Source organism: Aulonocara stuartgranti (genome assembly GCF_965226115.1).
Source record: "Aulonocara stuartgranti genome assembly, chromosome: 10".
Classification (NCBI taxonomy): domain Eukaryota; kingdom Metazoa; phylum Chordata; class Actinopteri; order Cichliformes; family Cichlidae; genus Aulonocara; species Aulonocara stuartgranti.
The window spans coordinates 26,570,923-26,588,903 of NC_138946.1; the positions used below are offsets into that span (position 1 = coordinate 26,570,923).

Genomic DNA, 17,981 nt, shown 5'->3' on the forward strand with positions numbered 1-17,981 from the left:
TATAAATAAAAAGCATGTTCGGGACTGAAAATGCATAACTTTATAAATGGGAGCATCTAAGGATCACAGCTTTCTTTCACATCTGTGCAGCCAATGTGTTCACTCTGGTCACTGATGTGATCAGAGTTCTTGTTTAGTTAGGGGTTGTTGTTGTTGTTTTGTTTTTGTTTTTTAAATATCCGATTATCGTAATCTAATATTTATTATGATATTTTGTAATATTAATGTTATTATTAGACAAAATTCACATTGCTTTACTCCTGGATTTATCCACCTTAATTTATCCTTTATTGATCACATGTTTTCATGTCACGTGATGTTTAGTGGTTATACCAGTGAGAGAGATTGAGCAACACTGACTTTATAAGTAGCAATGACTGTCATAAGATGTTATCTCTTATTAATATAATAATGTAATGTAGGTTTGTTGTATAAATAGGTTTGAGATGTACTGTAGCTGTAGTCATTGTACATGCATATATGATGCTTTCTTATACATTTTTATCTAATATATCTAATTGTCATCATGTGTTATACCTGCGATAATGTGCCAGCCAATATCATAGGAGATTTCTTATATAAATTGATTTGAGCTGAATTGTATTGTAAAAGTGCAAGACTTTGTCATCATGTCATATTATTGCCGTATTTGATCTCATATCGGATCGTATCTCATTCTTACTCCCTTTGTATAGATTTTGTAGGCTGTGTCGCTTTTTACATCAAGGTTGACGACTCCAACCAACATGAGGAGTTTTTGAGAGCGGGGCATTTTTAAGTACAGACACCTTAATGTGTTTTGTGTTTCTTCTGCAATTCTCCTAATGACATGTCAGTGCAGTGCTTTCCCAGTGTAACTCAGGAGACTATACTGACAAGCTTTCTCATAGAGGGAGGGTATTTTTATAGGTGGGTTATGCAAAGGTTATTGGTGTGATGATCAGCACTACTCGAGGAATACTCTTTGGGTGGAGGCAGATGATTTACAAGAGACAAGTTTTCATTATTAGTGTGAATACTATAGTTATTCATTAACATCCAGTGTCTTCTTTGTGAACTTGCCTGTCATACAGTGATGGAGTTGAGGTTGGCTGGCTAAACCTGATAGAGTTTGACTTTGTTTTCTATTAATGAGTTTATAGCTTGTGTCAGTTTTCTAATAGTGCCTGAATTCACTGTCTGAAGAAAAAGAAGATGTCAGATAATGGTTAAGGGTCAATGATCTGCAGAGCCAGGAGACAGAGGTGTGCTTCAGGTACTATGGACCCCATACTGTCTGTAAATTTTACTATGCACAACCCAGACACCACACTCAGCCATAGCACATGGTCCCAGCAGGGCCCTGTCTGCTTGCGTCAGGCAGGAGGAAAACTGGTATGGTCCTAGAACTCCTCATACAGTGCATGTCAGATAAATTAATCAAACGTGTTACAGTCCACTGAGACACCTCATTCAGCATAAGCAGTCAGCCATAGCAAACAGACACACAATGAAAAGCCGTGAGACATACAGTGCAGTGAAAAAGTATTTGCACTCTTCCTGATTCCTTAGTGGGTTTTTTATTTTTATATTTGTCACACTTACATGTTTCGGATCATCAAGCCGTAATTAATAATACACAAAGATAACCTGAAATACAAAAGGCAAGATATGATATGAATATGGCAATAATATGATATGATGACACAGTTTTGCACCTTTACAATATAATTCAGTGTTTACATGGCTCAAATCAATTTATTTATATAAGAAATCTCCTATGATGATTTCATTCAATAAAGGAAAAAGCTATCTAAATCTGCCTGCCCCTATGTGAAAAAGTAATTGGCTCCTATACCTAAAAACTGGTTGTGCTACTCTTATCAGCAAGACCTGCAAATCAAGTATTTGTGATAACTTCCAGTGAGTCATTCATGTCAATGTGGAGGAATTTTGTTCCACCCTTCTTGTTGTGCAGCGTTTTTTTTTTTTTGTTTGTTTGTTTTTTTTTGTTTTGTTTTTTTTTAACATGAATGCCCTGTGCAAACTCATGCAGAAGCAACATTTGACCAAGTCGTCCCAAAAATCGTAATTTTCCGGGGGGGGGGTTAGCCATGCAGAGGTGGACGTGCTGATGTGTTTCAGATTGTCCTGCCACATAACCCAAGCTTCAGGGCACAAACTGATGACTGGACACTCTCCATCAGGGTTATAGAGAGAATTATAACCCTGCAATTATAATTATATACAGAATTATAGATTCCATCTATTATAACAAGTCATCCATGTCCTGAAGCAGTGAGGCATCCCCAGACCATCACACTACCACCACCATGTTTGACTGTTGGTATGATGTTCTTTTTATAATATTTAGTGTTAGTTTTACATGAATTGCTGTTTTTTCAAGGCAATATGTATGACATGTGCCCTTGATGTAATTTTGGTAGTGCAGTCACTCCAAGGAAAGTTCATCACTGTTCCACAGTTTCTCCATTTGTGGATGGATGTAGATGGATCTCACTGTGGTTCACTTCATTTCCATATTGATACATGTCAGTGACTTTGTTTCCTTTTCTTTCGTTTGTAGCAAGATGTGTTGCTTTTTGAGATCTTTTGCCCTGCTTCACTTTGTCAGACAGGTTCTATTTAGGGGATTCTTTGATTAAACTAGTTTTCAGTAATCAGGTGTGAATTTAACTTTTATAAATAAAAGTGTGTTTATTTATAATTAATTTGTGATTTAAGAAATGCAGTAAATACTTTTTTCACACAGGACTGGGTAGCTTTGAATAGTTTTTGTCCCCTAATAAATGAAATTATTATCCAAAAATCAAATTTGGTATTTACACAGGTTAACCTTGTCTAATATCTGAACATAATCTGATGATGATCTGTGTGAGAAATATGCATAAAACATAAGACATGAGGCTGATACTTTTTCACAGGACTGTATATGCTTACCGTATCTACAGAGAGTATTAAAAAAGTAGCATTACTGTTTATCTCTTCCTTTTGTCTCCCATAATGATCATAAAACGGTATGATTGTGTTCTCTATTTATTTTGCATACAGTGGAAAAGAAGCTTACGTTAAGCAGTTATAGCTTTGCTCTTGTATCTGGGATCAACTCAGGCTAAATGCATTTTGCGCTTTTTAGGTTTGCTGGCCAGAGTTTTGGCTCAAAGTTTGAAATTCCTCTGTGTAGAAGCCCGTGACCCCAGCGAGTCACCGAAAGACACTAGACAAAGAGCAGTGGTCTTGCCAAATTTTGAAAGGGGTCTCTTGGACCCGCAGAGATGAACATCCTGCAGTGAGGAGAACATTCTTAGTTGGATTAGAGGCATGTTTGTTTACCAAGGTGGATGTGCTGCTCCAAGAGGAGAGAAGAAAATATTAGGAAAGGAAGAGGAAGCTGTATAAGCAGTTTATGCAACAATCATATGATATGAAAAGACCCGTACAGTGTTGTATCAAAGGGCTGAATATTCAGGCTGACGTGGGCAGAATCGTGTAGCAAACTAGATCTTCCTTGCAGCTACTAGAGAATTTTTAAATGGCTTCTCTGTTAATAATATTTTCTAATTCAAAACTATATTCAACTAAAAATGCACAACTATAAATGACCTTTGCATTATTATTCTGCTTATCAGTACATTTCTACAGTTCTTTTGAGCAGAAAGAAAATAATCCAGCAGCTCTCAGCTTATGCAACAGAGACTCTCATACTCCTAAAAATATCAGTGCTTATCTGTGTCACGTGTAGCTTAAAAAAAAAATATAGTGCAGCAAAAATGAATGTTAATTTTGAAGAAATACATCCATGTGCATTTGATGTTTTGGGGTCTCAGAGTCAGATCTTACATATTAGAGTACAGGCTATTTTGACACACAGGTATATTCTAATCTATTCAACATTTAGGAGCCTAAAGAAGAGGCTACTATAGTTGATCATACTTTATTCTCCTTTACAGTTTTGTACTTATATTGTGAATGAGAGAAGACAGAACAAACACCAAAGCTAGACCATCACCCCCTCCCAGCTTTTTACATGTAGGTGAACCCACATACATGCACATGCTATTGTTCCCTGCTGGGTGCACTGTAGGGAAAATGCTAGTGAAAGCTTGTGGTGGCCCCTGACACACACTCTTCACACCCGCATCTCCTTTTCCCATTTTTGAAGACTTTTCTCTTCTTTATATTTTTATAAATCTGTATGTGGGAGCAGGCATGGAAGAAAGTTTGAAAAGAAAAGACAAGCTGCCACCATCTGCCAAAAATTACAAATGTTGCCTTTCCTTTGCTCCTGCTTCTCTTTCCTTCCTACTTCCCTCCACCCTCTTCTTTGGCTCATACTTGTCCTTTTTTGTTCCACTGAGGGACAGATCATCTCTCCATTGTTCAGCTGGTACTAGTGAGAGTAAACTGACTGGCAGCAGAGAGAGGAGGTGTGTTAAAGTGTGTGTTTCTGCGGGGGGTTTTGTGTCTGGCTGAGGAAGCCACGCCTCCTCTGAGCTGATTCCAGTCATCAGTACTATAATGAGGTGCACACGACGCTCCCTGCCTGCCTGCCTGCCCGCCTGCCAGTGTGACAAACTGTCACCATCCTGGAGGACAAACTCGCACGCTTTCACGTACACTCACTCATTGATGGGACAGCAGCCCGTCTCCTCACACATGCTCATGCAGACACACAGACTCGTATAGTCCTGGCAAAGAGAGGAGAAAAGAAGGAAGAATAAGAAGGATTTCACATCTCTTATTGCGTCCTCTCTATGTGGTGCTGATTTTGGGTGCTGAACAGAAGAAACAAGCCCACCACTCGTGCGCGCGCACACACCTCTACCCCCGCAGCCACGGACTCTTGGATTAGTCTGCCCTGGTGTGGAGTGTGGGAGCGGCGGAGCGGACCAACATGGGGAACCAAGCAGGGAGGCAGGAGGAAACGGAGTCAGGTCTGCTTCTTGTATCGTGGTTTACCTCAGCATCACATCTTTGTGTTTCGTTTGTCTTCTCAGTTAAAAAAAAAAACAAACCAAGAAAGATGGACTATTTCTAAATACTATTTGCAATATGTAAGTACATTTAACAGACAAGTCCTGATTAATGAGTGCTGACTGTAGCGCTGGCTGAATGTGGCCTGGAGCTACAGAAGCTGTTTAAGCGTGTTACAAGTTTGTTGCTGCTTTCTTTTTCTACGTTATGTCTGTGTGGTTTTGGATCTGGTGTGTTTCTGCATTTAGTCAGACAGCACAGATCTGTGTTTGTATATATGCGAAGGGCAAGTACCGAGTTAGGTTTGCCTGTCAGTAAGCATGAGGGAACCTGCCAGAGGAGATCATTACGCTCACATCCCCGAGTTCATTGTGCCACTGTAAGATTCCTATTTCAGTCCCTCTGAACTGCTCTCAGCAGCACTTTGTGCTGATCTTCAGACAACCAGGACATTTCACATCTTAAGCTTTCAACATTTCTGTAACAAAATTAGCATAGCATCTTATGTGCAGAGCCTCTTAATATAAAATATTAAACAAAGACATTAATCACATCTTTATTCGCTTATGTGATTATATTTAGACAAGTTTAGACATGGCTCTGCAGAGACCCAAGTCATTGACACGCACTCTCTCACACACACACACACACACATACAGTATTTTATCAGTCGTGGGCGTAAGCTGCATCATTTCATAGCAGTGGCATGTGTTGTTGGATGATAAAGCACAGAAGGCTCAGATTGGAAGGCAGTGGTTGCAGGCTGCAGCTTGCTTGACAAGATTAGGTCTTTCCAGTGTACATACCGCATGGAGCACACAGTTAATGCATTATACACAAAAGATTGCTGATACTGAATTTAAAAGCAGAACTAAGAAATTAATGTTACCTTTGATCTCACAAAATGTTACCTGTTTACTAAGCAACATGTGGGTGCAAAGTACAGTTTTACAGGTAGTGTAGAAGTATGCGTGGTGGAAATGAATTAGAGTGAACTGGTAATATGGAGTAATAATCAATTATTCTCTTTTAGTTAAGAGAAGTGCTTAAACGATGCAGTTACTAAATGCAGTATGTACTCGATGATGATTGGTCCAGCGTCCCACATGAACCTACATTATGAAATTAAACATTCCTTCAGCTATATTAGCTATTGAAGGGCCTATTTTTATTAACTACCCACACTGAGCTATTATCACAAATGAAATATTGAAATATTTTTATTATGCCTTTTCTTGACATCAAGATATGCCAAAAGCTATAAGGCAAATGATGCACAGAAAAAAAAGATACTTAGGCCTTAATAAAGTCACCAGTCACCATCTGCTAAACAACAATATGTTGATGGACAAAAACAGTGAAGTTTGTAATTCCTCCATTAGCTTTCTGATACACCCAGACAGTTAGGCCAGATGAGGTTTGTCAGACTGGGATTTTAAAAAGCGAATAACCGCTCTGGTGCCTGAAGAATGGAAAGAAATGTGGGAACAGGAGGAACTTGTTCTGATTTGATTGATGGTGTTATCTCTCAAGTGGAAGTCTAAGGAGTGAGCTGTCTGCTGCAGTGATAAGCGGGTCGTTATCACGAGCAAACCACACTGATGGCTACTACTGCAACAAGGCTTCCTCTCTCCTGACCAGGAGAGCAGCCAAACCTGTGGTCAGCGAGCTGTCGGCTGTTGATGAATCATCTGTGAAATATGGTCCAATAACAGTGGGTCTATTTTCGGGCCTACAACTCAATAAATTATACATGTTTGGGGCTCAGGAATTGTTTAAAAAAAGGTTAAAACATGTTTGTGTAATGAGGTCAAATAGATTGTTGTGATTTTCATATGGTCAAAAATGGGAATTTCACACATTTGTGGTCTCTGCAGAATTTTGATTGGAATGCTTGGAGGTAGCTGTAATGTGTGAGGACATGGCCAAAAATGTAGAGGAGCCTAATATTTATGTGGCATTTTGGCATGTTGTCATTACAATAACACTGTTCTTTCTGTCCACACTCAGTGTATTAGTGGTACAGCAACATCAGGGCTCTTATGTTTAATTTGGAATGACTTAAAACACCAATCGAAATGCCGTTACCTTTAGCTGTCTACAGTGTATGTGTGGATAAATAGACTTGTTTCAGTATTGAAAATTTCTTTTCTTGTTTTCACACATTTTTTTTTGTATGTTTGTGTGTGAGTCTTTGTGAACTGACACAGAAGATGTATTTTCGTATATTTAAGTAGAAGAACGCTCCATGGACTCAAGTTTTTAGGATTCACACAGCTTTACTCTGTTTCATTTCAGACTTTCGCTCCAAGTCAAAGAATGTGGAAGGGCACGGAATAACGTGCCATGTGAATGGCATATCAGAGTAAATTGACGCAGAGCAGGGATTTACGATGAGGAAGCACATTTGTCCAACTTCTGATAGTCAGGACACCGTGAGGAAGTTACACTGTGAGGAAGTTACACCAGTCACATTTTCCGTGGCAGCTGGCAATTGGTACAGTAAATACACCATCCATGCTGTAGTACTTTGTGTTTGCAACGGGACGTGTGTGCTGTCTAAATGTCCTGTTTGTGTAACAGAGGCTGTAGCCTGGACATCAAAGTTGATACTTTTTTGTTGTTGTTCTTTTTGCCTTCATCCCTGAGCTTATAAAACTCCGAAATTTATGATAGAGCAACTAACAATACATATATGACACGGACACCATTTCAAGAATGCTGGATCTGACATGCAAGCCACTAAGCCTGTGATTGTGTGTTCAATGCATACCAAATCAAACTTGACTTGATGTGGTTTGTATATCTGTCAGCAGCTGGCTGTGGTTCATCCTCAGTCTGGGAATGATAATCCTGGCCTTTCTGTCAATGTTAGCCCAGTTTTTGTCTTGAGAACAACAGGCCAAAGAAAGCTCACACAACTGTCACTTTGTACTGGGTGTCATCTTGTTAATAATCTCTACCCTAGTGTCCGGTCATACTAGAAAATGGAACAACAAGGATCACTCACTCGGTACCCTCAGTGGTGCTGAGAACATGGTGAGTTTGTGAGTGATTGTGCGTTGTGAGCCATGGCTAATATTGTTGTCCTTTCAGTCCCCTGGAAAATCAGCAGACTTGGTTAGAGGTAGCTCATATTTTGAATTTGCATTAGAATCAGAATCAGAATCAGAATGGGTTTATTGCCAGATGTTGAGGTTTACAACATTAGGAATTTGCTGCGGTGCTTCAGTGCAAACAATAAGAATTAAAGTGCTATGTAGAAAGAAAAGATATGTGCATGAGATATACATGAGATATATACATGAGAATAAGAATTAAGAGTGCTACGTAGAAAGATATATACATGAGTGCAGGTGGTGATCAGATTAGTAGTTCATTAAAGCTGAACTGTGCATAGATGTATTGCATTATTATATAAAATTAGTTTCCTTTCTTTTGATTATCCATTTAATTCTGGCCAGCCGAAACTGCCAAAGTTCCTCTGTGTAATTTAAGATTAGAAGTTGTAAAGTTGCCAATTCAGTTTCTATTTTTTTTCCTTAATAATTCCAGGATATGTTGCTTTATTGCCTTGTTGTGATTACTCCAGGAGAGCAAATCACAGATGATTAATTCAGCCCAAGTCAGTAGTAGTCATTCTAAAGGACTAACGCTCAGATGGAAATCATCAGAAGCTTAAATCAAGTAATACTCATGACAACCTATTACCCATCACACCAGCTGATCCCTTAAACTCATTAGCATGTAAAATGCCATATGATCCTTCTATGAGTCCAGTGTTAAACTATTTTCCATGCATAGAGAAATCCTCCCTCTCACTTGGCCTGCTCATGGCTTGTGCTATTGGATTTCTTTGTAGGGTATTGGCTCTATAAGTAATGTGAAGCTGAGTGGATCAGCATAAGGGCGCTGTGTTAAAAGTCTTCACATGCAGGCCAGTTGCAACGATTCAATCAAGATGATTAAAGGAGCCAAAGAACTCAGGCCAAGTGTCCCTCTTTGGCTTGCCAGCTCTCACGGTGCACCTCCCTGCTGAGTTGCAGAGGAAGCACAGAGCTGTACACTTTTTGGGCAGAAACGAGTATCTCAGCTCAGTCTGGCACACATTATGTCTTCTTCAAAGACTGGGTGGAAGGTTTGCCCGGTCAGTTGCTGGCAGAGTTGATTAACATGTCACCTGCTGGCAGGTTACACCAAGGGCGTTAGATTAATGGGGTATTTTTCTGCACTTCTGCTTACAGAGGAGACTAGGGAGGCTTGATGCTTTCCAGGAGGCTCTGTGTCTATGAGTAAATGAGCAGTTCATTGCCTTAATTTCAGCCTAGTAATAAAAGTTTGAATGGAGTCTACTTTTTACAATTGCACTGCCATAAACCTGATGGCAGAGCAGCTCGCCAACCACTTAGAAGCATTTTCTGATATTGGTTTTAAAAAAACAAAAACCTCTTAAAATCTGGTGTTACAAAGTAATAATTTTAAATATTTATTGGTGTTCAAAGTAACAGTAAAAGTAACATGAACAAGGTGTTGTGTTTTGTTTTCTGGGGGGGTATCCCAAATGCAGATAACAATTCAAATTGTCTTTGTACTTGAATGCTTTTTAAGACAGGTGTTAGACTGTAGTGAGACTTGCTTGAAGGAGCTTCAATTATTTGGATATTATCAATTGTCTTATTGCATTAAATATGCTCCTTGAATGAGAGCAAGTTTAAAAAAGAGGAATTTTAAGGAATTGTTGTGAAACACATGTTTGTGCTATATTCCAAAGCATGTTTATGTTTTAAAAAAAGAATTTTAATAGTTTTTAGTGGTTGACTGGCTGTTGTAACACAGTTCAGCATCCACACTAATCTCTGCTCAGTCAGTGTGGCAGTCATGGAGCCTCAGTTTTGTCTATCTTCCTCTTTGGTAAGAAGAAAGGAATGCCTGAGTCCTGGTATCTGACTGAAGGGCGCCTGTTGACCTATTTCATGTCCTGTCAGTGGGACAACAGGAAGTCCAAACACACCGACTGTGTTTCCGTCTCTCCTTTCTTCTTCCACCTGACTGGAAAACTGCACATCACATTTCCTCAAAGCCAGAGGAGAAGACTGCTGGGTGGCAGTAAGAGATTCTCTTCCAAAGCTTGTTTATTATGGTGACGGCGCCAATGCGTCATTTCAGGTGCCAACTGTCTGACACTTGACCACCTGCAGTCATTATTTCACCATGACTCTTCACCCATGATCCTGCTGCTCTGTAAATTGAAGGCTTTGTGCATTCTGCTCACTGTGCACTCTGTCACCTCTTAGCTGGCTGGCTGTCAGGCGAGCTGCAGTTGACTGGTCAGTGCTGGACTGTGTCCATCCACACGGCTCCTACTGTGATTTGAAAGCTTATCTTCATTAGCAAAAAAAAAAAAGCCTGCACTCTGCATTAATGTGATGACTTTTTTTTTAAAAGTTTGCGCTACTGGAAGTCATTCTGTTTGAGTCAGTTAGATAATTAGTTAATGTAAACAACACATTTATTTCATGTGGGCAGTCTCCACAATAACATGCATGCTGTTTTTGTAGTTGCTGTATAAACAGTGGTGGTATAGCTTGTATATGAAAATTCCAGGGCAGCTATAATCAACACGTTAATATTTGTGACAAGAGGGCTAAAACGGTTCCCGATACACTGAATATAACAGTGAAAGTGCTCTGGGAAAGATTCCCTCCTTTTTGTTCAAAGCTGGCTTTTCCCAGTAGTTTTATCTCCCTATTAATAAGAGTTGGTCTCATTGGCTGCATGCAGATTTATTCCTTTCTAGAAGAGGTACAGTCAGTATGTCATTTACCTGCCCATTCCACTCCTTTTCATCAATTTAGTAGTTCTTCTCAGATGTAGCTATAAAAGATTCTGGATCTGAGCCAACCTACATCAAAGACTGTAATAAATTAAGGGGAAGATAACCGCTAACTATCTCTGCTTTAACTTTGATTTGTGAAAGGTTTGCACTTGCACACCCACAGTGGAAATGTTATTCTTTGAAGACCCTAAAGTAAATGTAGTTCTTGCACATTAATAGAGTAATTAGAAGTACAAGTTTTTAATGTGCCCTGAAAACTATAAAGTCTGTGCTGTGCTTTCTCTGCAGTTCATGCCCTCAGTTAATATTACCGCTTTGACTGAACAGTCAAATTGCTGTAATGTGGTGTGTGAATTTAGTGATGGGAGGGACACCTAATTAGTGATGTTAACACACCTACTTTCTTTCTTTCATTAGTCTGTAAACTAAGTGGTATGTTTTACTCTCAGAAAACGTGATGGTTAATTTTTTTTAATAGTTCTTTTGTTTACTTTCTTGGTTCTTCAACATTTGTGAAACCCCTGTTATTTATAAGGAAATAATATTATAAGTGCCTTTTCATGTCCATGTCAACTATATTGTCTCAGTAAAAACTCTTCAGCTATCATATTTTATATCATTGACCACATTCTAATTTACTCTTTCTTCTCAGGGAGTCTTTCCACATTTAGCCAATTAGGATGGTAGTTTGAGTATAAAATAATAAATATTCTCCAGCTAGTGTCATGGAAACAAACTAACTGTAGCAGTAAATGTTTAAAAAAAAAAAAATACTGTCACCTGTCAGCAGTAATACCAAATGCTTAGTAACCTTAAGGAAGTTCAACCTGTTCTGTACCTGCCATAAATCCCAGACAATAAGCTGATCTCAATGCCAATCAGTAGTCTGCTACTCATCCAATTACCAAATCTCATATAGAGCATGCTATTAAAACTCTATCAGCATGTATTTCCAAGCCACTTTGTAACCACTGCCACCCCAGCTCTTACTTTCCTGAGGTCCTGGATCCTGGGGAGGTCCTGCTTCTGCTCTCCCTGCCTCTGAATTTCCATTTATCCACATAGCAGAATAGATAGCTTGTGGAACAAAACCATCACCACATATAAATTATTGCAGATGTAAATATCAGTCTTTTGTTGACTGTAATGTTTCTAACTGAAACATACTATAAGTGGTTTTAATTAATGGTAATTGGTAGAATTTGGATACATTGGAGTGCAAAGCACCTCTGATATGGAGCCTTGCATCGAAGGCTTGGTTCTGTAACTACCGGACTCTGTATACTAGTGGCTATTTAGTGTCTCTTTTTGCATGTGCTAACTGCTGGCATTGAGACTGGTGTCATTTCTCTGTGCACATGAAGCAGCTGTGGTGATGTCATGGTTAAAGAGGTGGGTGATCTAAAGATGAGTGAGTTCATGTGCTCCATCTGGGTTTTATTCACTAAGAGCAAGAAGAAAACAGAAGATGAAGGGACAGCAAATGGAAGGCTGGCCCACAGTCCCATTCTTGGCATCAGTCATTCTCAAGGAAATAGCCTGATCTTAATCACTCCAGACTCTCTCTCACATAGACCTATTTAGCCTCTCTTTATTAGCACCCATCATTAGAATATGAGTTGGTAGGTGTTTCTTTGCCTCCCACGTGTGGATGGTGCTTCGAGAAGTGCATAGTAAAATGTAGTAAACATTCAGGGTTTATTTTATGTTAACATCTTTCATGGGACTTTAGGAGTGCTTTCTGTCCTCATTCTGTCAGTCATGGGTTCATCATCTGTGAAATGCAGACATGTAACTGTGAATGTTGATGCAGTTCTTTGGCTCTTTGTGAAGATCTGGGTCTCAGTTCACCTGACAGGATAAGAAGTTCTGCATTTATAAACTGTAGCATCTAAGGAGCTTGGAAAGAAAACCGTAGCATCCCTTCATTTGAGGCACGTGGCAGATCTTTTAAGGAGTGACAACACACAGTGTCCAGAGCCCATGCTACTATTCTTCATTTGCATAGTCTACAGTTGTCTTTCAAATCTGATTGTTTAAGGATTTTCACCGAAAACTTTGACACAGTTGATATGATTTTACCACTCTGCTTTCGAAGCAAGGCTTCTCACTGCAGGAATCTTAAACAGCTTTGTACCCCAGAAATTGTGCCAGTGTTGGCAGCTTCTGCCTACCTACCTAATTGAATGAGGGGGTAGTCTGTGTACAGAGCCTATCAATGGCACAGTATTAAAAAAAAACCACGGAGGTATAGGATTTCCATTCAAAACGAGTCCATTTGTTTTTTCCATTTTGTATGCGTCTTTGCTTGAAGTGTGTGCGCATGTTCCTCTGGGTGATGATCCGTCTCCTCTCACAGGATGCCTGTCTAGCCTTTGCTATGGGGGCTTGATGATGAAGCTGCATGTATGAGAGAGAGAGAGACAGTGCTGTCTCTGTCTGTGCTCTGCTTAAACTGTTCTGTGCCTGATTGCTCCACGTGCACAGGGACCTTTGTCATCCTTTGAAACAAGCAGGCCCCTTGTGTCCGTTTTGCTGTTTGCTGATGATCTGAAAACAAACAATACAGCGTTTTCAGGCGGCACACAACTCATGCGAGGCATCAGTAAATACTCTTCATATTTGAGAGGGGTCTAGAAAGGCCTCGTGGCTGCAGCCCACATTGATGCAGTTAGGCTCTGCTGCAGTCATGAATGGTTACAGCGAGCAACAGACAGTGTCAGGCAAATGTACTGTTGTCCAAACAGAGAACAATATGTGAATAGGGTATAGTGACCATGTGCTGAATAATACAAGTATGAATGCGATGCACTGTCTGTTCAGTTAGTGTCATCACATGATGTTAACAAATTCCTGGTTCTAGCATGGGGGTATGTTGATTCTGTTAACCTCCACTTGTCAGTGTGAAGCCTGCTACATGATAATACTACAAAGAACAAGTTTATTGATGCATGAATCACAAATTATGAATCTGGACTCTGTATCATCACAGGATTTACATTTGTAGTCCAAGTGGACTCTTTTGTTTCTTTGTATTTTTCAGTTTCAAATTAAATGAGTATTTGATCCACTTTAGCTATTAAACACAATTAACAAGTTTGATCCTTGTAAATAATATTGTTTGTATTGGTTTTATGAAATTTTCAGTGGTTCTACTTATGTAGCCACTCAGTTTTGTTTGAAGGTTATAGTTATGATTTTAGCAGCTATCAGATGTAGAGGCTTAGATTTGTTTTGGCATTTAAGTCTTTATAACAATTGGTCCCCAACACAGTCTGTTAAAGTGGCCTTTTAGCTGACAAAGCGAAGGGAAAAAATTGTTTACACTTATAAATCAGTTTTGCCACTGGATAATTAAACACCGTTTCATTATATACTTCTTTGTGTGTTTTTCAGGTGCACAAACTGTCAAGAAGTCTGGAATCCCTGCTCCTAGAGAAATGCCCTCTGCCATAACAAGAGACCGCAGCTCTCTAAGGGACCAGCTGAAGAGCAATTCCACAAAGAGACTGGTTTCCAGTGCCAGCACTTCCAGCCTCTCGACCATGACAAGACAGACCCGTAATTCAGCCAAATCTCGTGCAGATGCAGAGGGCCAAGAAAAGAGTATTCTGGAAAGCCAGGTGAAGGAGCTTCTTGCTGAGGCAAAGGCTAAAGACCTAGAGATCAGCAATCTCAGGATGGAGTTGCAACGCTGTAAGGGTAAAGCCTCTTCTGCTTCCTCCTCACCCTCATCCAATTCTGTTTCACCTCAAGAACCTGCAGCCGATCGCGAGCAAGGACAGGTGGGGGAGGCCCTTGTGCTGGTTGGAGAGCTGAGGGAGAAGAATGGGAAGTTTCAGAGGGAGCTGGCAGCCCTCAGAGAGGAGAATCAGGCACTGAAGGAGAAGCTGCTTAGCTTGGAGGCATCTTCTATCTGTAGTACAAACACAAGCACTTCCTCCAAGCCTCTGGTGAATGGCCTGTCCTCAGACTCTTCAGCTCCGCAACAGCATAGTCTCCCCTCTACTGCCAGCCCACTCAAAACCTCTGGATCTTCCAGTTCTGACATCACCAAGGGGTCACCGTCACCTGACTCCTCAGAGTTTGAGAAGATCCCATCACGCTCAGAATCAGCAAGCAGTGGTGTCAGTGGGAGCACTGATCAAGCAGGCGCAGTTAACAGTGCCAGAGGTCAGGACATCTCCTTGCAGAGCCTAACCGAACAGATTCACAAGATGGAGGAGAGCCACCACAGCACATCGGAGGAACTGCAGGCAACAATACAGGAGCTGGCTGACCAGCAGCAAGTGGTGCAGGAGCTGACAGCTGAGAACGAGCGTCTGGTTGAGGAGAAACGACTCCTGCAGACCTCACTTCAACAGCAGAGAGAGCGTCTGGAGGTATTGGCCCAAAAGAATGAAACGCTCTCTGTCCGGCTTCAGGAGCAGGCTCAGGCTCAGGCCCAGAGGGAGGAGGAGCTGGGTAGCCAGAGGCCTAGACTGGTCGAACTGGAGCAGAGGTATGCTGAGCTGGTAGAGAGTTCACGCTTTGAACGGGAGAAGCTAGTAGACATCCAGCAGCAACTAACGGGCAGCTTGCGGGCCCTGGAGGAGGAGCACCAGGAGGCCCAGAGCCAGGTGCGCTGCCTCAGAGAGGAGTTAGACAGGTTGCAAGCCCAGTTGGACAGAGAGCTGGAAGCCGGAGGTCAGGCAGCTCAAGCTGCAGAAGACCAGAGGGCAACAGCTGAGGGTCTGAGACTGGAAAACAACAGGTTGAAGGCACAGGTGGACATTGAGAGGCAAAAAGTGACTGAGTTGAAGGCTATGCAAAGTGCCAGTGACAACACTGAGCTGCAGACTCTGCTGAAGACAGCCCACACTGAGAGAGACAAGCTGGGAGTGGAGCTGACAGAACTAAGACAGGAGCTGCTTCAGGCGCAGGCTGAGACTGAGCATGTGCAAGCCTCCGTGTCTAAGGTAAGAGACGGGCAAAATTGATAACATATTTTCCGTCTTGGCATTCATAATATATTTATTGCACCTTCACCAGGTCAGTTGATTAAACACATAAATGCACTATAAAGAAAATATGCTTGACATTTTGGAAACTATTCATATTCATATCTTGGCTCTCTGTAGTTAGTACACTCAGTGGAAGCAACCGAGTGGCATGTGAGCAGTAAGAACTTCATTTATGATGTTTCCTTATGAACAAATTTGACTGAGAAATAGGTGTATGCTAATTCCTAAAACAAAAATAATAGTGTATAAAAACAAATTGGAAGACTCTGTGTGTGTGAATGAATGAATACTCTGATCTGATGCATACATACATGTTTTTAGACTGGGGAAACTGCTTACATAGATGTAATAATGTAAATAAAATATGACAAACCACGTATACTGTCGAACATGCCATCCACCACAGGTGTAGCTGCTTATGTCGTGGTTGCTAGGTAACAGAAACCACACGTCGTAGGCTAGACCGTCCAATTTAACAGCCTTGCCCTTCCAACCTACGCGGCCTACATAGACCGGGAAGGCCAGGTCCTTCGAAGGATGTAGCCCCTGAATTTGGGCACAGTCTATGATCCAGTTCACAAATTTAATTTCACTTTATATAACATGTTACAGATGTTTTAAAAAAAATACAAGTAATCAACCAAGTGCTTTTAATTATGTTTGATTTATTAAGCCGAAGAATTGCAGTTGTATAACAAGTTCTCCTTAATAAACGTATTAAAATTCAACGCTGATCATTTCAACCACCGTACAGTTTTAGTATGGATCCTGTGGACTGTTTTTAAAGTGGTCCTGTGATGTAAATTATGACTTGCTGTGACCAAAACAGCAATTTGTTCATCCGCTCTTACTGTAAGTTGTGTATAGAATTGCAAAACACAGCAGCCATAGTTGTCCGTAATATCTTATAATCTTGTGCATATATTGTACTTGAGAAGTACAGAACTTCTTATTGCTATAAATTTGTTTTGCTTTCATAATTAAGAGTCTTGAATCTTAATGATTAAAAATTTGACTGAAAGGAAAAGCCATGTGATTTTTCTCTTGAGTGTGACTGAGGACAAACTTCTCTCACACTGGTGTGAACATGACCGTTAAATTGGTACTGAGTACCTCATCACTGCAATGCATGAACTCAATGCCACTTAAATGATTTTCATGTTTCCTCAGTATTCATTTTGGTTTTCCCCTACAACACCACACATCCGAGAACCGCTGAGGCAGTATGAGTTAGGGGTCATGTTGGCGGTTGTTGTTCCAAAGCGAAATGTGTCACCATCAGCTTAGTGATGTTGTCATTACTGGGCTGTGACTGTGGTGCCAACAGTAGGGTGGACCCTCAGAGTCACATAACTCTCCTCAGGCACGTGGGTGTCAGGGTGTGACCACTCCATAAGTTCACTTACAAACATCTTGATCTATTAGAGCCACGTGGTGTCAGTTGGAGGGTGTCCTGCGTGACTACATCACTGTCTCGTTTTAGTATCTTGTTCTGTCAAAGACTGACTTTACAAAGTCATTTCTCAAAGCAGCAATCATAGTAGAACTTTGACTAAAGCTTTCAGTGGAGCAAAAAACACCATGATGTAGTCAGAACTAGTCAGAGTTGGTGCCATCTTTCATGTCACTCATTTCGCTGAATGCCAAATTATTGATGTCAGACACAACTTTATTGTTTGTTTTATTAATCACAACAATTGAGGAGTTGTGGTAAAAAAAAATGAAGCAAGTACCTTTTATTTAATATCCTGAGATATATACAGTGAAATCCATTATTATTCTTTCTTTAACCAAAGGCAACTTAACCACATGTCTGTTTTGCACAATGATGTCTTAAAGTCACTGTAAGCTCTTGTATGTTTACATGTACACAGGTGGAGGCAAAATGTCAGCAGCTTCAGGAGCGGGCTGAAAAGAGAGAACTGGAGCTATGTAACCAAGTGGCTTCCCTGGAGGAAGCGGGAATCCAGGGTGAGAACCAGGTGAAGGAGATGAAGGAGACCATATTTGAGCTGGAGGACCAGGTGGAGCAGCAGAGGGCTGTTAACTGTCACACCAACCAGGCTGTCCTGGACATGGAAAGTAAGTTAATATAAATAGGGGTTCAGGTCCCTGCTATTCTCTAATGTTTTGTGGAGTCATAACTTGAAGTCCTCATAAATGCTCAT

General features: G+C 40.6%; 2 protein-coding genes across 2 annotated transcripts in view; one reads left to right on the top strand and one right to left on the bottom strand.

The window, feature by feature from the left end:
* timm22 (translocase of inner mitochondrial membrane 22 homolog (yeast)) overlaps positions 1 to 17,981 on the bottom strand; it is an 83,671-nt gene that overhangs the window by 25,118 nt on the left and 40,572 nt on the right. The window lies entirely within an intron of this gene.
* specc1 (sperm antigen with calponin homology and coiled-coil domains 1) overlaps positions 4,598 to 17,981 on the top strand; it is a 51,519-nt gene continuing 38,135 nt past the window's right edge. The window contains exons 1-3 of the mRNA XM_082548073.1: positions 4,598 to 4,934; positions 14,207 to 15,768; positions 17,688 to 17,895. Coding sequence (XP_082404199.1) covers positions 4,895 to 4,934; positions 14,207 to 15,768; positions 17,688 to 17,895 — 1,810 coding nt within the window. The 5' untranslated portion in view covers positions 4,598 to 4,894. The remainder of the gene's footprint in view (positions 4,935 to 14,206; positions 15,769 to 17,687; positions 17,896 to 17,981) is intronic.